At 34.0% G+C, this 23359-nt stretch overlaps 3 protein-coding genes and 1 pseudogene across 5 annotated transcripts; 2 read left to right on the plus strand and 2 right to left on the minus strand.

Moving 5' to 3' along the window:
- Nucleotides 1-773: 773 nt before the first annotated feature.
- Nucleotides 774-3204, minus strand: LOC104763364 (uncharacterized). The gene is made up of 7 exons (XM_087499813.1): nucleotides 2701-3204; nucleotides 2083-2296; nucleotides 1825-1991; nucleotides 1603-1727; nucleotides 1396-1456; nucleotides 1250-1298; nucleotides 774-1073 (listed from the first exon to the last, which is right to left on the minus strand). The coding sequence occupies exons 1-7, from the start codon at nucleotides 2872-2874 to the stop codon at nucleotides 1012-1014; spliced, it is 852 nt and encodes a 283-aa protein (XP_087355939.1). The 5' UTR covers nucleotides 2875-3204; the 3' UTR covers nucleotides 774-1011.
- A 10222-nt stretch (nucleotides 3205-13426) lies between these two features.
- On the plus strand, nucleotides 13427-19464 carry LOC104761121 (polycomb group protein EMBRYONIC FLOWER 2). Of its 2 annotated transcripts, none has more exons than XM_010484154.3 (22): nucleotides 13427-14004; nucleotides 14086-14182; nucleotides 14267-14414; nucleotides 14573-14628; nucleotides 14793-14907; nucleotides 15015-15174; nucleotides 15264-15314; nucleotides 15496-15635; nucleotides 15851-15913; nucleotides 16005-16126; nucleotides 16385-16449; nucleotides 16551-16603; nucleotides 16713-16766; nucleotides 16850-16909; nucleotides 17316-17362; nucleotides 17452-17552; nucleotides 17714-17933; nucleotides 18086-18134; nucleotides 18210-18293; nucleotides 18621-18700; nucleotides 18890-18979; nucleotides 19071-19464. In XM_010484154.3, the coding sequence occupies exons 2-22, from the start codon at nucleotides 14145-14147 to the stop codon at nucleotides 19186-19188; spliced, it is 1914 nt and encodes a 637-aa protein (XP_010482456.1). In that variant the 5' UTR covers nucleotides 13427-14004; nucleotides 14086-14144; the 3' UTR covers nucleotides 19189-19464. The 2 variants fall into 2 exon arrangements, with proteins under 2 accessions (XP_010482456.1, XP_010482457.1); XM_010484155.3 differs by having other exon boundaries at nucleotides 13601-14004; nucleotides 15505-15635.
- A 363-nt stretch (nucleotides 19465-19827) lies between these two features.
- Nucleotides 19828-21012, plus strand: LOC104763365 (F-box/kelch-repeat protein At5g51250 pseudogene; annotated as a pseudogene). The gene has a single exon (XR_015589418.1). The product of XR_015589418.1 is annotated as an F-box/kelch-repeat protein At5g51250 pseudogene (transcript).
- On the minus strand, nucleotides 20988-22830 carry LOC104761122 (acid phosphatase 1). The gene is made up of 3 exons (XM_010484156.2): nucleotides 22066-22830; nucleotides 21690-21899; nucleotides 20988-21371 (listed from the first exon to the last, which is right to left on the minus strand). The coding sequence occupies exons 1-3, from the start codon at nucleotides 22458-22460 to the stop codon at nucleotides 21194-21196; spliced, it is 783 nt and encodes a 260-aa protein (XP_010482458.2). The 5' UTR covers nucleotides 22461-22830; the 3' UTR covers nucleotides 20988-21193.
- Between the last annotated feature and the right edge of the window lie 529 nt (nucleotides 22831-23359).

The following is a 23359-nucleotide window of genomic DNA, read 5'->3' on the forward strand; positions in this document are numbered from 1 at the left end:
ATTACTAATTATGGAGTTTGACCAAGGCTAATCAAATTGTCACAGAATATATTAATAGTGACTTGTCAAAAAATACTTATATCATTACAGTTTTATACATAGCCCATATATACACAATTACAAATGTCATGGAGTTAGATCCTTAGATGCCCAATCTTTGAAAGCTACATGCCATTGTTAACAGTAATATTCATTTGCTACCAAACTAGTGAAGCTTAATCAAGCATTTATATGAGCGGTTAAAATGCTTAATTCAAAACATACCATTTTTAGTCTTCAAAATCTGTCACATCATCATCTACTTTCATCTTCACTGTTCCAAAACTTTATTCTATGATTGTGAATTATATGTGGCGAAGTCATTAAGGACAGTAGCAACTAGCAAAGAGAGAAAGATCTCCCAAGTTTTTTCTGTGTTTGGCATCTATAAAAACATAAGCACAGCATAAATTTCACAAATGATAATTGTAATCTCCTTTTCCGCAAAGCTTAAATCTTTATTCATGAGCATTTCTTCTATATGAAAGCTATGATAAGGTTGAACTCCTTCGACAAAAGATATTTTGTGTTTTACAATTTCACTGGTTAGTGGTTACACTGACTACAAGTCACCAACTTAGATCTCCTTCAACCGATACAATTCATTTGTTGTGCTAACCTTATATTTGTCTCGACTCAAAAGACCCGGAAAAAGATGGAAAACTAAAAGGACCTGTAAAATACAAGATTATACATGCTGAAACGCAGAGAAGTAGTAGTAAGTACTGTTTGCCTTTTGTAAAAGATCTTGAGCATTAGTAAGTCAATTAAAGTACCAATGCAATCAGATGCTCCATTCCAGTTATCTTATTGACGACTTTCATAGTGTTTTCATGATCATCTAGATGCTAACAACCAGCATATCCTCCTCTTTGTGTATGTTTCATTGGCTGGATATAAAACTTATAAAAAGAGAGCAATAAATGAAAGATTGATTCGCAAAGCGCCACAGCTTCCTCTATTTTATTCAAGTCACAGGGGCTTGCTCTCCAAAGGAGTGAATGAGAAATTGCCTGAGAATATGGACTCTTTATCTGTGCATTACAAAACAGAACCATATAAGACAAGGCTTGTCTATTCGAGTGCAAGTGCGAGAAACAGAATTGAGGTATGCCAACTACAGCTTCTCAGTTTACAAAAAAAACAAAAATTGATTTGTATGTTGCAATTGATAGAGCACTATAAGAGAATGGGAGGCTAGTGTATGCACCTGTTAAAGATAAAGAACCAAGTTCTCTCCGGACATATCTTGCCATTGCCTGAAACATAAAAGCAATCAAAACTTTAACACATAGCCTAAACTTGTATGTCAGTGCGTGCGTATTGGTGAGAGAGATAGAGTGGAGAAAAGCATGCCTGTGCTGCTTTTAAATCCGTGTTATCAGGTGTTGTTGTTCCATCATCAGAAAATACGTTCCTACAATCCAATTCCATCAGACGATCTGTGAAAAATCTTTCATCTATAGCTGCCACAATATATACATTCAACCCGGACAATTTTCCTTTTCCAGTGTAATTTTCGGCGAGTTCAATGCATGGACCACAACATTATTGAAGCTTTACCTCCACAATTTGATTTGTAGTTCATTTGGTTTAGCTTCTGGAAGTAACGCGGCGTCATAGGCAACAACATTTCCATAAAATATCCGCTCCAACTCCTTCATCCACTTGGCCAACAGCAAGTTAACCTGCAATTTCAAGAAAGATCAAAGACCATCTTAATTATAAGGAATCTACAGAGAATAAGATTTATGTAGAAAACAAAAGCATAGGTGTAGCACGTACCCCAGCTTTAGATACCCTGAGTTCCACATCATGATTATAGATCTCATAGACATATTGACCAAGGTCAACACCTTCCTGTCCATCTTCCTTCAGGCGGCGTAAAACAAGCCACATATGAAGGACAAGCAGCGAAAATGTAATTTTAAATGTTTTCTCCAAGTTGAAAACTGCAGCAAAGACAATCACCAGATTATATTAACAACAATCTATTTGCAAATCAAAATTTAAACAAAACATATCTTTAGTGTCCTGTTGTACCATCATAGATTGCTGGTTTGTCAACTTGTGCAATGATCCGCTTGTAGATCACGTTTGCCCCACGGATAGACATGCTCTGTTTGCTATAGAACATCATCATCTTAAGTATGAAACGACGGATCCCAGCATAGTCTGGTTCATCAATTCTGAGAGGAGAGTCTTTGGGTATAGCCAAAGAACATGGCTTTGACAAAAACATCTTATCCAAGTTTACCTGTCAAACATAGAACAAATACATTTCGTTAAAGAAGACGGCACACGATATCCAAAACAAAACAGTTGAATAAAGAGCATGATTCCAAAACACAAATCTATATAAATGTAAAGGGATGAATCCAAATCAATCCTCGTTACAAGTAAAGTCCTAAATCAATGCAACAAACCCCACAACATGGTACAGAAAATGGAGAAGCAGAAGTAACTCTACTCCCGGATTCAGAGAGCAATTAGATTAAACTAGAACCAATAGTATCAAATTTTAGCTTTAACTTGGTGGAATCGTACAATGACATGAACATCACTACAAATTAAGTAGTTGCCGATCACAGACCTTATAAGCTAGTTTCTAACTAAAAACGAGATCTTTTAAAATGGGTAAAGCAAATTTGGATCACATACCAAAGATTTGCTAGGGAAATCCTTGTGGAGTGGAGGATCAGACGCCGTCTCCGCCGGAGCAACAGTGGCGTACCCATATCGCGAGAAAAAGGAGAGATTTTTCATCGGTCCATTTGTGGTTAAAGATCGAAGCTTTGAGGTTTGAGTAACGAGTCGACCTAATCTGGGTAACATTTTTGAGAAGACCCTTGTGGTTGGTTTTACCAAGAGGAATCAGTGAAGAGATTGAATGAGAGAGAGTAAGAATCGAATCGTAAAACCCTAGACGAAAAACCCTCTCTCTCCCAACTCCGGTGTGTGATTGAATTTGATGATGAGGCTCGCTACTCGTCCACGTTAGCGCTTATTCGACCAGGTATCTAACTTACGCCGTCACACGAAACGGTAAGCCTCAGTTAAAAAAGCAAGAACAAACAAAAAAAAAACTACCGAGAACAAACACATTCGGATCGATAGACTCAAAAGTTAAAACGGTAAAATGATGGTGTAATTTTTTATTTTGGTGTATTTTGCTTTTGATAAAGTCGAAGAAATGATGGCAATCGGATGTTAATTTACAAAAAAAAAAAAAATCACATTTAAAGAATTTAAGCAAACTTTATAATTGATTGATATAACATTATCATCATCCTTTTTATGTTGGAGAAGTATTAAAAGATGATGTTGTCGGGAAAAAAAGCTTAAAACTAAAAGATGTTATTCACAAAATTCACATCATTAAAAAAAAAAAAAAAAATCACGTCTTTTAAGTTTTAAGTTTTAACCAAACATTTAAACCTAAGGTCAGTTAGTTAACTAGATGTTGTTGTTGCGCCTCTGCCTTTCAAGGTTAATCTGGTTGCGGTAACCTGTAGCGTTGCCAACAATATTCGTCAGTTTAGCTATCTGTCTGTCCTAAGCTCGTATTCAAATTTTGTTGAGCCCTCTCCACCATATGGACTGATCCCATGGGCTGCATCTCGCAACCGTATCGTCCAACTACCTTATCTACACTACAAAAATTTTACAGAAACAAAAATTAGTTAACAAAACAAATCACACAACAACAAAAAAGAAAAAATAAATTACATAATCAAATAATTACAACTTTGGAATTCCGTGGTCTCTCACTCCTTCTCCGTCGTCCAGGATACACACCGTAGCTATTTGCCTGTTGGGGCTAACGTCAACTATTTCTCTCGCCTTCTGTCTGACTTTGTTGGTAGACTGGAAGAACGCTTGTCTACGATGCGTATTATTTCCGATCAACATGCTTATAGATGTTATGTTGGTGAAGTATTTTGGACGAAAAAGTAGTATTAATTAATAATTAGTACATGTCTATATGATGAGATTTTTGTTTGTTCAAACATTTGGTTACAAATTCCTTTGCATGACAAAGCGATAAGCATATGCACATATTTTGACCATATGCTAATGGCAGCCTAATGCTTTCATATCATATTTGATTCTTTATACTCTTCCTAGAATATATCCTGAAATGCACAATTTTTTTTTTATATATCTAGGAATGGTGATTTCAGGATATATCCTCTTTGACTATAAGCTTAAAACCTAATTTTAATTTTAACAAGGCAAAAGTATCGTTGGAATTTTACAAAATATGATAAAATATGTAGTGAGATATCTGGTTATGACTTATGAAGCTTCTCATATACTACAAAAAGGATATGATGCCCTTCTTATATATCATCACTCATGTGATATATTTGATGGAAAACACTAATATTCAACTTGATTAAAATTTATCGCATGTTTATTTGTTCCTAAGAAACGAAGCTTATTAACCAAACCCGAAGGCAATTTGATTCAGATTTGGGTGGTATGTAATATTCAATCGGATTGAATATCCATGAGATTCAGATACATGAAGGAAAATAAGTGTTGTTTCTCTTCGTTAAGTGTCCTTACTTATTTATGCCAATAGGACTTATTCTAACAGCTTCAAACTGTCCTCTCAGAAAAGAGAAGAAGTTCAAACATGAGTTGAAAAACTTTGAGCATGTATCTAAGTCACTTGGACTAGATGGTGAGTGCGCTCATGATCTCTCTGCAGCTTACAAGGGAGGTTTTGTCTTCTAACGATGAATACAAAGAGAAAGTTGTGGTTGTTGTCATATTTGATCGAAAACACTAATATTCAATTTAATTAAAATTTTATGGCATGTTTGTTTGTTCATGAGAAACAAAGCTTTGTTTAGTCATGGGTGTATTAACTAGACCCAAAAGGCCACAACCCAAACTCGAAATAAGTACAAAAATGCAGTGGATTTAAACCCAATATCTTAAACATTTATTAGTGCATGGTAAATCATTTTGCAACTTAGTTATTATGTTCTAGTATGAAAAGGTTAAATATTTATCTATATACATCTATGTATATTCTAAAATTCCTAATCGACCTTAGTTATTATATTATATTATATATGAGACTAGATGAGGACCCGCCCGATGTGCGGGTTTAAAGTTTTATAAATTAGATTAAATTTAACAAAAATATATTAAAATTTATTGTACGTTATTTATAAATTTTATTTTTGTTATAATACACTGATTTATATCGATTTACAAATCTTTTATGTATGTTACTATTAAAAGTTTATTTTTTTTACACCTGAATATATGTTACAAATTATTTTTTATCACCACCTAGAAAATGTCTATGTGAACACATTAAGCCAACTATTTTACTTTCACTACTGCATAGTTTTTTAATTACTAAAATTGTTGGCTCAAAAAATATTTTGAATAAAAAAATATATTAAATAATATACTAATCAATGATGTATCATCACAATAATTTATGGCCACCATGGAAAAAACCTCGGGCTCCGCGCTCATCTCTTATGGAGAGAACCTTGCGTCCAACCTCCTCCACCATGGAAAGAACCTTGGCTTCACCTTCCTCCCTTAGGGAAATAACCTTGCGTCCAACCTCCTCCACCTTCCTCCCTTGGGGAGATGACCTTTTGTTCAACCTTCTCCACCACAGAAAGAACCTTGGCTCTCTGTCCTCCTGTTTGGAGAAAACATGTTCACATCTTTTTGCTACCTCAAAATGGCTTGCTCCGAGCCTCCAACAACCAATGAAAAATTGCTTGATGCGCTTCTACTCGTTATCATTCTTTCGGATTGAATGAATAATGGTAACAATTATGTTTGCAAAAAAGAAGAAGAGTTTATGACCAATCAATCAATGTTGAGAAATTAGAAGAAAATTAATTTGACATAATTAAAGAAACAATAGAAAATTATAAGCACGGTAATATATGAATCCCAAATAATTAAAAGATGAAAATATAAATTAGATAAAAAAAATCTAATAATACTACACTAAATTTTAATATACAGTATTAGGAAAAGAAGACGCATATATTAATCTTTTTTCGGGTCAACATATTAATCTTACTTATTCCCAACTGAAAAAGGAGAAAGTATGATAAATTATGGTTTAAAAAAAATAAGAAAATTTTACCTTCCCATTAAAGAAAATTGCCCAATTAAACAAAGTTGAATGCAGTGTTTTTTAATAAACTATTTAAATATGAGACCATCTATGCTTATATAGAAGTGAGTATTTACAAATTTTAGAATTAATAATTAACTGTATATTTTCCTTAATCCTCTTTTCTATTTTTATAGAATTAATAACTTAAAATTAAAAATAAGTAAATAATATTATAATTTCAAGTTTTATGAAATATATATATATATATATATATATATAATCTCCTTGATGAGGACCCGCACATTAAAGTTTTATAAATTAAATTAGATTTATTAAAATTTGTTGTATGTTATATAAACTTTATTTTTGTTATAATACACTGATTTATATCCATTTACAAATCTTTTATGTATGTTACTATTAAAAGTATATTTTTATACCTAAATGTACTTTTGTATGTTACAAAAATATTCTTTATCACCATCTACAAACTGTCTATATAAACACATTAAGCCAAGTATATTACTTTCACTTATGCATAGTTTTTTAATTACTAAAATTGTTGGCTCAAAAATCATTTTGAATAAAAAATATATTATATAATATACTAATCAATGATGTATCATCACAATAATGTATGACCACCATGGAGAAAACATCGGTTCCGTCTTCATCCCTTATGGAGAGAACCTTGCGTCCAACCTCCTCTACCATGGAGAGAACTTTGGCTCCGCCTTTCTCCCTTGGAGAGATAACCTTGCGTCCAATCTCCTCCACCTTCCTCTCTTGCGGAGATAACTTTGTGTCCAACCTTCTCTACCATAGGGAGAACCTCGGCTCTGCCCTCCTATGTGGAGAAAATATGTTCACATCTTTTTGCTATCTCAAAATGGCTTGTTCCGACAACCAGTGAAAGTAAAAACAATTTTCTAACTTCACAAAAAATCTTTTGATAGTAACTAATGTTAAATTTCCCAATGTATTCGTGATAGTAACTATGCCAAAGTGAAAGTAAAATAGTTGGCTTAATGTGTTTATAGATAACATAATATACTAATCAATGATGTATCAACACAATAATGTATGGCCTCCATAGAAAAAACCTCGGCTCCGCCCTCATCCCTTATGGAGAGAACCTTGCGTCCAACTTCCTCCACCATGGAGAGAACCTTGGCTCCGTCTTCCTTTCTTGGAGAGATAACCTTGCGTCCAACCTCCTCCACCTTCCTCTCTTGGGTAGATAACCTTGTGTCCAACCTTCTCCACCATAGAGAGAACCTCGACTCTGCCCTCATCCTGTGTGGAGAGAAAATGTTCACGTCTTTTTCTATCTCAAAATAGCTTGCTCCGACGACCAATAAACGTCAAAACCTTTTTCAATCGTCACAAAATCTTTTGATAGTAACCAATGCTAAATTTCTCAATGTATTCGTGGAAGTGTCTTTGACACACCATGATGTAGCCTCTGTCTCTATAACGCTTCAACCTCCACATTGTTTAGTGAGCCCATGTCTACTCTCAGTCCATGGGCCCACTTCCCAAGTGGGCCCTACATCTATTCCCGGCTTGTGGACCAACCCATATTTGATGGCCAGTTTGTTACGTCTGGAAGTATTCAAAAACTTGATTACCGACCTTACAAATCAACAAATGATATTTTCTTGTATTTTGTCCTTACTCGCACGATTTCGACAATCACTTCCAGAAATATCACCCATCATGAAGTTCTCTCAAGACCCTTGACTGAAAAAATAAGTGCATTTTCGTGACGTATGTGGCTAAATCAATTCTTTTAAACATTTCCGCAAACCAGGGTGTCAGAGTCTTTGAGCTCCTATGGATCTATCAACAACGATTTATTTTTTTTCCAATCTATCTATCTATGTTTGTTGTACGCTTGTGTTTGATTAACTTATTTTATCAATTCATTAGGTTGATGAGCTTTTATTCGTTATCTGCCTTTGGGATTGAATGAATAATGGTAACAATTATGTTTGCAAAAAAAAAAAAGGTTTATGACCAACCAATCAAGGTTGAGAAATTGAAAGAAAATTAATTTGCCATAATTAAAGAAACAATAGAAAATTATAAGCATGTTAATATATGAATCCCAAATCATTCAAATATTAAAATATAAATTAAAACAATCTAAAAATACTACAATAAATTTTAAAATACAGTATTAGAAAAAGAAGACTCATATATTAATTTTTTTTTGTCAACATATTAATCTTACCTATTCTCAACTGAAAAAGGAGAAAGTAGTAGAAAAATTTGGTTTAAGAAAATAAGAAAAATTTACCTTCCCATTAAAATATATTCCAAATTAAACAAAGTTGAAAGCAATGTTTTTGAAAAAATTATTTAAATATGAGGCGATCTTTGATTATATAGAAGTGAGTACAAAATTTAGAATTAATAATTAAAAGTATATTTTCCTTAATCCTTTTTCTATTTTTTCAATAATTAATCACTTAAAATTAAAAATAAGTAAATAATATTATAATTTCGAATTTTATGATATATATATATATAATCTCCTTATAATTATTTTAAAAAACTTTGTTTTTTTCCAAATTCTGATTTTTTTATAATTATCTTTTTACTTTATTAATATTTTTTAAAACAGAAGATTATCTTTTTGTTGTAATCAAATTCTTCCTATTAAATATTTACACATGTCAAAATCTCAGATTGATAATTTGACATGACACATGTCAAAATGTTGTTAATGGCTAACTTTCAAAACCCAACTTTATATAATAAGATATTATTGTAAGAGTTCGATTACATGTTTTGTTTAATATATATCTTAAACTGTTTTCAATTTTATTTCTATCTAATGCATTACTAGATTATACGTATCCTTTATATTTTTGTAATACTTTGTTTAATATATATCTTATACTATTTTGAATCTTATTTATTTCTAACGCGTTACTAATATACATATCAATACAATAATACTACAATATTTCTAACCATAGCATGACACATCAGCTTTTGTATTCAAGCACAGACTGACACATCAATTAAAATAAATACTCAATCAAATTATAACAATTAATACACATCATCTCTAATTTGCTTACATGTCATCATTCTATCTTACCTTCCCGTTTCTCTTTTTGCTTCACCATATTTCGAGACTCAACAACCATCACTTTGAAAATAAATAAACAGAAAAGAGATTGGATTAGGGTAATCTGTTGGATTTCAATCTATAATCAGCTCTAATCCGTTGGGTGTTAATTTTAGGGATAAACAATCTCAGACTTTGTATCCTTTTTTATTTCTTTCTATCTCAGTAAACATCGCTCATCTTCAATTTTGATTCTTATTAATCGTGAAAGTGGAAAACAATCTTCTTTAGCAACGACCATGAAGAACAATCACGGTGATGGCGATGGCGATTTTTGAATTTTGGTGAAAACAAGAGGGCACCCAAAGTCCCACGTTGGAGGCTATGTGCGAAGATGCTGGCGAGGGAGGAGGAAGGTGAAGCCGTTGGGGCTGAATTGGAATGCTTATGGACCTCTGAAATTCGGTTACATCAGTTAGTTCAGGGAGAAAGTAGCAATGTCGCGGCTGCTACTACTGAGGATAGTACATGGAGGAAGCTGATCATGATTCGCATCACAAGATTGGCAAAGTGTACTCTGGCTTGCATGAGTTCTCTAACTCCTTTTTCTTGCCTATGTTTTCCTTTGAAAGAAGAACCTTCTAAAAAATGGAACTTGATATAAACTGGTCGAAAATAAAGTTTTGATTTTTCAATGAAATTGTGTAGAGGTGTGACCTTATCATCTTTTAGAATTTTGAAACCAAGCTTGTAAACTCTGCTCTAACATCCTTGTAGCGAATTTGCAGCTGCTTCTGATTTTATCTTGATTGTAGACTAAATTCTGATTTGTCCAATGTATCTTTATCATTGTTTTATCTTATTAATTATTTTTCTTTTTTTCAGGTTTCCACAACTCATGTCTTTATCATTAAAAAGAATTAATATGTCACATGCAATGATTAACTGTCCACTCCTCCAACTTCTTGATATAGCCTCATGCCATAAGCTTTTGGATGTTACTATTCGTTCAGCGGTCATTTCATGTCCTCAGTTAGAGTCACTAGACGTTTCTAACTGTTCTTGTTTCAGTGATGAAACTTTGAGCCATATAGCCCAGACTTCTACTAATCTGCATATTTTGAATGCTTCATACTGCCCAATATATCTCTTTAGGTTGGTCCTATTAGATATCTTCTTTGCTCCCTCCATTTATGTTGTCTCATTCTCTTTTTTCTTGACTTGATTTCCCTTTTGTTCTTTGAACTCAGCACATCTTCCATTGTTGATTGTTCATAGCTGTGAGGTTATGACATCCGCTTCTATGACTTGGATTGCTAATAGTTCTGCTTTAGAGGTCAGTGATCGTTCTACAACCTTTAACTATTTTCTTTTGTTTTCCACACGTTGTGGACCACACCCAAAAGCGTATTGTTCTACAATCTTTAAACGAAGACCACAATTTCAGTTGGGTTGACCACATCCACATATAATATGTTGCAGGTTTTGGAGCTTGACAATTGCATTATGTTGACATCTGTATCTTTGCATATCTCCTACTTTTATTGTATTGAGTTCTCATTTTTTATAGCTTTTTCTGTTTTTTACTTTATAACAGTGATTTGTGCATAGGTTGTATGAGGTATGATGATAAAGCTAAGTCGAATGTAGGTGTACTCATTTCTGTGCTTCTGCAAATTTATATTCAAAGGTAAATTCAATAAAACCAATACAATCTTTTTTTTAATAAGATAAAATTATTTTAGAATGAAATAAAGGAATTTGTAGCTACATAATGTGGTCTTACAAATTAAAATTCCTAAGATAAATAAAACACAAAACAACTATGCTTACTTTCTAATAGTGATTTGTGCTCCTTAGCTTTATGAGGAGGGGCTGTTCAAATTTCTCAAAATAACTATTTTCATTTTTAAATCACATTTCATAAATAACAGTGAAAGTATGTAAGAAAAAAAGAAAACAGTCATTCCAAATCCAAGTACCTATTTTAGGTTACATAGACAATCCAATTAAGCAATTCTACCAATAATAATAAGAAAAAAGTCAATAAAAACACACACGGTATATGTCATTAAATAAAAAAATCAACAGCCAAAATTAAGTAAAAATAATTAAGAAACAACAAAACTAATAAAATGGACCTCCAATACATCCTAGAACAAGAAAAATAAAACATTATACAGTACTCTACATTTCCTTAACAAAAAAACTAAAATAAAAATAAATAACAACACATAATAAAATAAAATAAACACATAAACATCCTTAAAGAAAGAAAATTGATTTTACATTACAAACAACATACGAAACCAAAAACTACAATAGTTATAAAGAAAAACAAAATAAAAAATAACCCTGCGGCGTAGTAAAAATCAATGGAAGGTTTTATATTATAGTTTAAAATAGTAAAAACTAATTAATTATCTACAACTTAAATATTACTTTGACAATTAACTTATATGTTATTCAACATAAGTATAATAGTATTAAAATAACATACAAAACCATATTAAAGTAAAAATATGTCTATGTAGTTTGACAAATAATAATTTTTCTAACAAGACAAAAAAAACACTATATAACAATTATGTGATTAAATTTGTAAAAACTACAAAAAACACCACAAAATCAAACTATACTAATATATCTTCCACAAAAGGTAAAGAAAATAAATAGAACATATATTAGGATTAGTTAGACTATTTATATAATTAATTTTACCCGATTTATATGTAAACATATATAAGCCATCCTATTTTGAGATTACTCTATTTTTATTTATTAGTGCATTTTTTCTATCTTAACATTGTATAAACTGTAGTTTTTATAATTATTCCAGTTAAAAAATATATATTTTCAATAATTAAATATATTTAAGAATAGTTACAAAAAGTATCCCGCAGCGTAGCGCGGGTCTAACCTAGTTCCTAATAAAAATTACATATGTATATGAAAAATTTTACACCTGCTTTAAAATTGTTCCTGATTTACTATTTCATTTGGTTTAATAGTCTTTAATTTACATATGGTTTTGTAATTAATGTTTCAATTTAGTAAACCGGTCTACTTGTATTTTGTAGAAAACTCGGATCAATCAAATAACAAAATCTTCTTCAATCTCCCTTCTCGCTATATCATCATCAACAACTTTCCACCATGAAATCTCTCTTCTTCTGAGATAATCCTTCTTCTTTAGCTTCGGCAATAAAGCAAAGCAAGTATAAACATCCAATTTAACTACATGTAAAAATCTCATGAAACAGAAGAAAGAGCTTGACATTAACATGAAGCTTGCATTGATTTACTCTCTCTCAGCTCATGTGAGAAATCAACATACATACGCATCAAAAAGTGACAACAATATTAGAAAGGCACAGAAGACAAGAACTCATTTCAATACTAAGAGCATCATTATAGGGAACAGTTTTGGGTGTTTTTAGAGTAAAAATATTATGAAAATAATGTAAGATCATTAGTTTAGATCTTTTGTCAAAAAGTTAGTTATCGGGAGAACATGTTTAAGATCATAAGATTTAATAATATAATATTCTTAAACATATTATAATTATAAAAACTTATAAATTAATATTTAAATTGCATACTTATATAAAAGCAATTGTATACTTATAAATTAATATAATATTCTTAAACATATTACAATTATAAAAACTTATAAATTAACATTTAAATTGCATATTTATTTAAATGGCATATTTATATAAATGAAATATTTTCTTTTTTTCCAAAAAATCTCGCCCAATCACGTGAAGCCACGTCGAATAAAAACTGGACTTAAATCAGTTCTTATTCAAGATCAAAAAAATAGTTCTAAGCCCACTATTCATTATTTTTCTAATTTTTTTGAGCTTAGAATAGGAAGGGTGTTTTTCCTATAATAATGATGACCTAAGTAAATATCTATCATATATATATATATATATATATATATATGAGGTTATATATGAAATGGTCGCTTCAATAGAATAATGGGACAGAATGAGAATATGTCCCTTCTGAGCATCTTTAATCACACACTCGGAAGCTTGCAAAATCGTTTTGAAATCGAGTAAACCAATTTTTTCATCTAAACCAAAAGCCTGCACAAATAATAATAATATTATGTGTTAATGTTTCCTAGCACGAAATTTTCATGATTAAAAAATCTGATATGTGTTGATCAAAATAAAATGTCTAGTGTCCCACAATAACAATTCCAGCATTTTTATTTTTTTTTGTTTTAGAAAAAAATCTAATTAAAAAAAAATCATTTAAAAAGAAAAAAAAAGTGTCTGTAACAAATTATCACGTGAGAGAGGAGACAGAGTTGGTAAAAAGTTTTTTTTAAGACAATGGTTATCTAATTTTACGTTATTTTCGTTTAGAGGAAGAAAAGAAAAATTATTTAATTAATTACAGTCATCTTTCTCTCTCTCTCTCTCTCTCTCTCACCTCAACAAAAACAAATTACACTTCTCCAAACCGAAACGCTCTCTTTATCTCTCAAGCTGTCATAATCGCCTCTGTCTGTATTCTCTCGCTTGAAGATAAATTTTCACAATTAGGGTTCTTCTACCCTTTGAGCTTTTTTAACTGTTCCATCTCTACTCTTAAAATATATATCTTTCATCTTCGTCTTCGATTCGTAGATCTCTTATAAATAAAAATAAAAAAAGAATTCTTGAATCTGTTCTTTACATCTCAAGCGGCAAATTCGTTCTCGACCTCCTTATTATTATTATTATTATTATTAGCTCAATCAATCCCCCAGCTTTAGGTTAGTTAGTCCCATAGACTCTTTTTTGAGGTCACTGTTCAAATTATCGCCTTTGATGATACTCATTGTTCTCTTAAACAGGTGATGATGGTGATTCAGGGTTTGGTATTGTTGTACTCTAGGCTCTCGTAGCGGCGAGAATGCCAGGCATTCCTCTCATCACTCGTGAATCCTCTTCGTAAGTCTCTTTTTTTTCATCTTTGAAGAAAAAAATCAAATCTTTCACCCTCTAAATAGATTTGGTGGTGGTGATGAATCACAGTTGTTCAAGAAGCACAGAGCAGATGTGCCATGAAGACTCCCGTGTGCGTATTTCTGAAGAGGAGGAGGTTGCTGCTGAAGAGAGCCTCGCTGCCTATTGCAAGCCTGTTGAACTCTACAACATCCTTCAGCGCCGTGCTCTTAGGAATGTATGTCTCTCGTTCTTTGTTTCTTTACCTCTCTTGTTATGAGTAAAAGGATATAGCTTTACAAGTAGTGGTCTACTACTTCCTATGAAAGTCTAAGTTTTGAGTTTACTTCATTTGCTATGCAGTCCTAATCATTTCTCTCTCTGTGTCTCGTGTAGCCCTTGTTTCTTCAGCGATGTTTGCATTATAAGATTGAGGCTAAACATAAAAGGAGGTAACTTTTTTCTTTTTTTTTTTCTGATCAGAATCTCTCCATAAGTTTATTAGACTATACCTCAATAATTCATTCCAGACAATGAATGCTTTCAAGTTTTTGGGAAGAAGATTTTGAGACTTTACCCACTGGTGGATTGTAATCAATATATTACTGCTGTGCAGAATTCAAATGACGGTGTTTCTCTCGGGGACTATAGATGCTGGTGTACAAACTCAAAAGTTGTTCCCTCTGTATATTTTGCTGGCTAGACTCGTTTCCCCTAAGCCTGTCGCCGAGGTAGGAGTTTCGATTTCAGGCTTAAATTTGGATTGATCTTTATTCTTTGTTACTTACCTTTTCATTGCTAACATTCTTTTTTTTCTTTTGAAATTCTCAAATTATAGTATTCTGCAGTATATAGGTTCAGTCGAGCATGTATCTTAACTGGTGGCCTGGGAGTTGATGGAGTTAGTCAAGCCCAAGCCAACTTTCTTCTCCCTGATATGAACAGACTCGCGTTGGAGTCAAAATCAGGATCACTCGCTATCTTGTTTATCAGCTTTGGTGATTAAGATTAACTGTTGTATAATATTTACTTAAAGACAATCATATAGTATTCAGATCACATGATCAAATTATTTTCTTTCTTGTAGCTGGTGCGCAAAATTCTCAATTTGGCATTGATTCAGGCAAGATTCATTCAGGTATTTCCTTTTCGTCAATGATATTACATTTTTATACAAACTACAAAGTGGTATCTTTTTAGCCATACCAATTTTCCTTGTCATAGTATGGATCAGGGATTCGGGGACTCCGAGTTATAAGAGTTTATGAAATTCGCTTTCTTCATAAACTCTTATCATCATGAGCGTTTTTTCCTGGCAGGAAATATAGGAGGACATTGCTTATGGAGTAAAATACCTCTGCAATCGCTCTATGCGTCGTGGCAGAAATCTCCAAACATGGACTTAGGACAGAGAGTAGACTCAGTCTCTCTTGTTGAAATGCAGCCTTGCTTCATAAAGGTAAAGACTATTGCCTAAATCGGCCCCTTGTGTTATATTATTCTTTGTTCCCTTTAGTGAAATGTGGACTCCGGATTGAACTTTTTTACATGTAATTTGAAAAGGTAAATTGGAAGTAATTGCTTTTTGTGAATATTATTCTGGCTTTTAGTTTTCAGTCTGGATTATTTAAATGAAAATTTTCAGAAAAACTTTTCCATTGTCCATTGTTGCAGCTAAAGTCTATGAGTGAGGAAAAGTGTGTCTCGATTCAGGTGCCCAGCAATCCCCTCACCTCGGTAACTCTACACACTTTGCTATGCTTCCATCCATTATTCTGAAAATATTATGTAATTGTAATCTTATAATTCTTTTACTTCTTATTTGAAGAGCTCCCCGCAGCAAGTGCAAGTCACCATATCTGCAGAAGAGGTTGGGGCAACAGAAAAATCTCCTTATAGTTCATTTTCATATAATGACATCTCTTCCTCTTCGTTGTTGCAAATTATCAGGTAATCTTCAGCAGTTTAGTCTACCATCCTTTTTCTTCGCTTTCAGCTTTCTTGCCTCATCACTTATAATGTCTTCTAATTTTATAAAATCTATTGACCTGTCTGCTCTCTCCCTTAGTCTATAGCTGTCAGTTTTCTTGATTGCGACTGCCCTTCCTCTAATGAAATATATATAATTGTCAGTTTACAAGTTGTTACGTACAACATATAATGTTTATCTCTTCAAGTTGATTCTAAACCTCAACATTCATTGCATAGGTTGAGAACACGGAATGTAGTTTTCAATTACAGATACTATAACAACAAATTGCAGAGGACTGAAGGTAACTTAGTATCATCCCTAACCTGTTTCATACCTATATATATATATATATATGTTATATTTGGTTCACTAATATATATTAATTTGCTATGTGTCTTGCAGTAACTGAAGACTTTTCTTGTCCATTCTGCTTAGTAAAATGTGCCAGTTTCAAGGTAGGCTTTCATTTCTTTTCTCATGCATACCTATCAGTCAAAGATACAGCTGTAGTAACTAGTCTTTGGAGTGATGCAATCTTTTCTTTTGTTCCCAATCATGTTGTAGGGCCTGAGATATCACTTGCCATCAACCCATGATCTCTTCAATTTCGAGTTTTGGGTTTGTAACTTCAAAATTCAGTTAAGCTGTTTGCTCAATTATTATTTTGTGGGTGCCACTAATCTGCTCTACTTGGTTTTTAGGTAACTGAAGAATATCAGGCTGTAAATGTCTCCCTCAAGACAGAGACAATGATTTCCGAGGTTGGCGCATTTTGTTTGCTTGATCATTAGATTCTCTGCTGTAGATCTTATAGGCTGTAACAGTATCATTTTTCATTAAAACTAATATCCTCTATCTATTGTTGACATTTGAGTGGTTAAACAAAGGAACTGGAATGTTTCGTTGCTATTTTTCACACTATGATCCTTGCTATAGTCCTTAATGACGACGTCAAATAGAATTAAAAATCACAATAACATTGCGGTGGCTGTTAACTTTTGTGGCCAAAGCTCGACTATAGAATAAAGTCCTGTATTATATAGGAGTGTCAAACCTATTTGAAGTAGTTGGTTCCACGATATATTTGAGGTGTTTGTAGATTTCCAATTTGATGATTACACTTGGCACAGTTTTCTATATCTGAATGTTCGCAAAATAAATACGCAGATTAATGAGGACGACGTTGACCCCAAGCAGCAAACATTCTTTTTTTCGTAAGTTATCTGGCCTATGTTGCCTTTAATTTTCCTAGCATTTGACATTCAGTCGTCCAGACCATAAAGAATTCTTCAATATATGACAGTTCAAAAAAATTCAGACGGAGGAGGCAAAAGAGTCAGGTACGGAGCTCAAGGCAAGGGCCTCATCTTGGACTAGGTTGCGAGGTGCTGGACAAAACTGATGGTATGTGTTTTGACTGAAATCATAGTTACTTACTTTTGTAGTATCGGCTTCTTTTGCTATGAGAGCCTTTCTTAGTTTTATAATTTACAAGTAATTTTCATTTTTATGTGCGTTCGACAACATTGGATCATTTTTCAGAGATTTTTACTTATTATTTTCAGATGCTCATTCTGCTAGAAGTGAGAAGAGCCGAATACCACATGGAAAGCATTATGAAAGAATTGGAGGTGCTGAGTCTGGTCAAAGAGTTCCTCCTGGCACGAGTCCTGCAGATGTGCAATCATGCGGTGATCCAGATTATGTGCAGTCGATAGCTGGAAGTACAATGTTGCAGTTTGCAAAAACGAGGAAACTATCTATAGAACGGTCGGACTTGAGGAAGTATGTTTGACTCTGCTGTCGTTCTCTCGTATTTGATCTTCATTGAACTACATATGATTCATGCTTGGAAATTTCTGTCCATGTTTCTTTACAAATAGCTTGCTAATCCCAAATGATGTGACTTGAGTTTTTCAAATTTTTTTCTCCTCCAGCCGTAGCCTCCTTCAGAAAAGACAGTTCTTTCACTCTCATCGAGCTCAGGTGATCTATTGTTTTTAGGTCTCTTGCTTATGAAGCTTGTAGTTGATTTTGACTTTACTATGTGGATAATCACAGCCCATGGCTCTGGAACAAGTACTTTCTGACCGAGATAGTGAAGATGAAGTTGATGATGATGTGGCAGATTTTGAAGATAGAAGGGTATGTTTTAGAATATAACATTTTTACAGTCTGATGTGCTCTATAAAGCTCAGTAGTTTGGTAGATATATGTTTCGTGTGAAAGTGAAAGGAATATTGAAGACTAGGCATGGGCAAACGTTCTATAGGGGAAAAATTGTTATGATAGAGAGTTGAATAAGAAATATGTGAGCAAGCAATGTGCTTATATAATAAATAGTATTTGTTAAAAGTCGCAGTGTTTTAGTTTGTTTTCGGTTCTAACACAAACACATTTTGTCTGATTTTCTACTAGTCAAGAGTGAATAATCTTCCTTCCTTTTACTATTTGTAACTTCTTTTTCTTCAGATGCTGGATGATTTTGTTGATGTGACTAAGGATGAGAAGCAGATGATGCACATGTGGAATTCGTTTGTGAGGAAGCAGCGGTATGTTTTATCTCTTTTCAGTACATGTGATGTTGAGTTAACATTATACAAATTTAGAGTGACATGTGTGATGGTTTGTGAGTTCTTTCTACTGGTATAAAAAAAAGTGAACGATTAGATAACATCAGCTTCCATGTTCACTGACTCGTTATAAGCATTAGCTTGACACTGGTTTTGGATCATTTGCAGGGTATTGGCAGATGGTCACATTCCATGGGCATGTGAGGCATTCTCAAGATTACATGGACCCATCATGGTTCGAACACCGCACTTGATTTGGTAATTTGACTCTCATTTACTCCATTGTTTTTTTTCAAGTGTTTCAGAGAAAGTGGTTTTTGTTGACAAAGGTGAGTTTTTTTGTGTGTAGGTGCTGGAGAGTGTTTATGGTGAAACTGTGGAACCATGGCCTTCTTGACGCCAGAACCATGAACAACTGTAATACCTTTCTCGAGCAGCTCCAAATTGAAAACCCAAGAAACCATTAATTTAAGTAGAAAAACCAAGAAAGAAGGGAGAGAAAAGAAGAGTTTTGGGGGTCTTATTTAACTACTTTTGGTGTTGAGGAGCATATTTATGCATGACTTGTCCTCTCTTTTTTTATAAATGTGTACATTGGCTCATCTTTGACCTTTGTTCTTCGACTAGTGCTGCTTATACATGTTCCTTATTCATTTAGGATTTATATTGGTTCAGGAAGTTAACATTGAAAACAGGATCAAAACAATTTCATTTAAATGAAATCAAAGCATTAATTAGCTGAATTCATTCTACTCTACAAATGTATAAATATAGGAGCCATAGGATGCACGGGGGATTACAAAAACACTTTGCCCTGATACATTTTATACAATTTAAACTTTAAAGCAAGCGAAGTACCTAGCAAATATGTTATGACTTTTGTTCTTGAGAGTTTTAATCCACAACTACTAATCCATAATGTTTCCACATATATTTTCTGTTTCTGAACTAAACCACTAAACCAATCTTTACTCCCAATGTATTGGTTTTTCTATTGCTGATCAATTCAGAGCTTAAGTATTTGGTTTTACCAATAGTTATTGAAAATTAATAAACGAGTAGGTAATTATACACGGGGGGGGGGGGGGGGGGGGGGGGTGCGCATATCTTTGTCGAACTTAAACCGTGTCTACTCATGCCGTCAATGTCGTCCTCGGTAAATAAGAGGAAGGCAGCACTTATGGCTAAGAAGAAGCTGTCGTAATCGAACCCAAATCTGTCACTTCCCGATGATTTGCTATTGAGCATCTTCGCATGAATCTCAAGATTTTACTATCCGACTATCTCCCTCGTCTCCAAGAGCTTTCGATCTCTCCTAGCTTCACCGGATCTTTACAAGGCTCGATCACTCTTAGGCCGCAACGAGACTTGTCTCTACATGTGCTTTCGTTTTTTCCCTGGCCCTAAACCACATTGGTTCACCCTATGCCGGAAACCTGATCGAACCCTAACCAATGACACCAGTAAGAAGTCAAGAAGTTGGTTCTGATATCTACAACATTGGCGGATCCGATGGATCCTTAAGTGTCTCGATTCTGGATTGCTTGTCTCACATGTGGCGCGAGGCTCCAAGCTTACAGGTGAAGCTACTGTCACTTTCTGCTAGCGTCCTTGACAGATCAAAGATATATGTAGCAGGAAGATGCAAAGATGGCAATGGCTACTCCAATTCTTTCAAGAACTTGTGTGAGGTGTTCGACACAAAAACGCAAGTCTGGGATGCTGAGCCCATTTCTTGCACCGAGACGAAATGCAACTTTTATGAATGTGAAAGCGCATGTGTTGATGGAAAGTTCCACGTGGTGACGGCTCCTCACGGGGAGATAGTTTCATACGATTCCAAGGAAGGTAGACGGGACTAATTTGGACGAGAGATGGAAAATATTTTGTATCATGCTGATCCCAGAGCGTTCAAGTGGTATGATACTGAGGTGAGAAAGTGGAAAAAATTGTGGGGTTTAGTAGGACTACCTAGGATCCCTCTGCAGTCTTCTGTTATATTGGCTGATTATAGTGGAAAGATAGCGGTTTTGTGGGATGATGATTCCTCTTCTTGTAGGCCTGGTGGCAAATATGAGAAGATGATTTGGTGTGCGGTGATTGCGGTTAAAAGTCGCTATAATGGTAATATATGGGGGGAAGTTGAATGGTTTGATCATGTTCTTGCAGTCCCTTTAACATATAATTTTGTGAAAGGTCTTGCTGTTACTGTCTGATGAATGTGTCACAAGGCGTGAACATGTGTTTTTTCTGGTGAATGCAATTATGATCAATGTATCTTCTTATTTTCACGGAGACAAGTTAATAAAACAGAGCATTCTCTGTCATTAGTACATTTAAATGCTTGTCAAGTTACAAGCGAAAGCAATCCAACTTTAAAAACACTTTGATTGCTCTAATAATTCTATACAATTTTTCGAAACGTTTTATATAGGTGTTGTCAAATAAAGCTCTCTTGTCTTCACACACTCTTCAGGGTATATAATACATTGGATTAGCAAGTTTGAAGGATCGTTGAGACATGGAGGTACCCAACAAATCACTCCATTGATCACCTGAATTGCCTCTAATCCTGTATCCCTCTTTCACCATCTCATCTCTCTTCTCAGATTTGTATAGTGTCGCCATTTTGTGCTGTTCCTCTGGAGATCTGCACATTACATAATAATAACGTCAAAGAAATAAACAAAAGATCGCAAATGGCAACGAACTGATGCAAAGTATGTATAAAACTGACGATGTTATGTTCTCTAAAACCATCTCCAGAGATCAAAACTAGCATCAACCTTTGCATAACAATCTAACTCATTGCAGGACCTAAGAAACATCAAACATCTACACTTCAAAGCTATCTCCACAGATCAAAACTAGCATTAACCATTGCAAAACAAACTAAACTCATTGCAGGACCTAAAAAACATCTATACTTAAAAGTTCAAATCCAAGAGCTACAAAATCGTTTTTATACCTGAGGATAAGCTTGTCCCAGTTCTGGAAACCAGCATTGATGAGGTTTTCAACAGTAACAAGCCTGTGACTCTCTTTCCTCCCTGTAAGCAAGAAAACTTTGTACCCCAAATCAACCACTCTTTGGTAAAGCTTCAAGCTTGGTGCTATAGCCGGTGCCACTCCTCTCTCTACCCATTTATCAAACTCCGAGTGATCAAAAAGCTCCAACCTACAAAAGAAACACCCAAAACAGAATCAACAAATCAAGTTATTATTATTCTAATCAAATTTGTCCTCTTCTATGAAATTTCTCAGGACAAAAGCAATCAAAAGAACCACATGAACACACACAACAACCATACATAAACAGAACCAAGTATGTATGAGATGTATACCCAAAGCCATGGTCAATGTAGTATGGAAGATTAGACAAAAGAGTCTCATCGATATCGAAAACCCAAATATCTTTGCCGTCGCCGGAGAAATCGACGCTGTTGGCAAAGATGAAAGCTTCCTCAGAGACTCTCTCCAGATCGGTGGCGTAGCCTTTACCCATGACGTAGTTCTTAACGTAATCGGCACACTCAACCGGAATCGTTTTCCACGGGGCGAGATTGTTCATCTCCGCCGCGAATCTCCAGGTCGTGCAATGCAAATCGACATCTTCTTCGGCAGCTTTCTTGTGCATGCTCTCGATTTCGGATGGGTACTCGAGAATCGAATCGTCTGAGAAGGCGGAGGAGGAGAATAAAGAAACCACCACGAGGAGAATAATCAGATAAATCCTCATAGTAGAATGGCCGGACAACGAAAACCCAATCGGAAAAATACGAAATTTGGGGGGGGGGGGGGGGGGGGTTTCTGAGAATCGAAATTGGGAATTAAGAAACTTGAGTCCAAAAACTAGGGTTTATATTTAGATGGCAAAATCGGAGAAAGGAATCAGAACAAAATTCGAAATCCAAAGAGAAGGGAACAAAATTTGATAGTTTCAAAAATTGGATTAAATGGGAATTTCGTACGAAAGAAGAAAGCTTTGATTTTAATTTTCAATGGGAGAAATGAAAATAAAATCAAGACAGTGCTCTGTTTCATTTAAGGCAGTGGAGGAGATTGTCAAAAGACAGGTCTGGTCGGAGACGTGTAGGAAAAGAAAGCCCAAAAATATTAAAAATACACAAATTAATTAAAAAGAGGAATCTATTGGTTTCGGGTTCGGATCTTAAAAGTGAAATGCAATTGGGTAGATCCGAATATCCGTCGATGTATATTTTGCATGTGGTGGCCCTTTTGATTGCGTATTGCCTATTTTACCTGACAGCTGATGCAATATTTTAACATATTTGGTTTGGTTTTTACTGTATAGTCATTTTCAAGAACCATAGCTAGGGCATAGTTTAAGAAAAAATATCATATGTGTATTATTGATTAATGTATTATGTTTTCAAGAATCAAGATCGATGTTGGTCTAGTGATTAATGTAATAGAACATATGTGTGTATAGTGTAAGTTATTTTCTAAATGCTAAATTGGTATTATGGTATGTGATGAATTGTATAAAGAATTACTGATCTCCAATTTCTTTAAATCATTCCAAGATAAGATATTTTCCAAATGAAAAAAATAGTGAAGTCAAACTTTGATTTTGACACTTTATATTTTATAAACGTAACAAATTCCAAAAACTCT

This window comes from Camelina sativa, chromosome 18, assembly GCF_030686135.1.
Source record: "Camelina sativa cultivar CO46 ecotype springtype chromosome 18, ASM3068613v1".
In the NCBI taxonomy this organism is placed as follows: domain Eukaryota; kingdom Viridiplantae; phylum Streptophyta; class Magnoliopsida; order Brassicales; family Brassicaceae; genus Camelina; species Camelina sativa.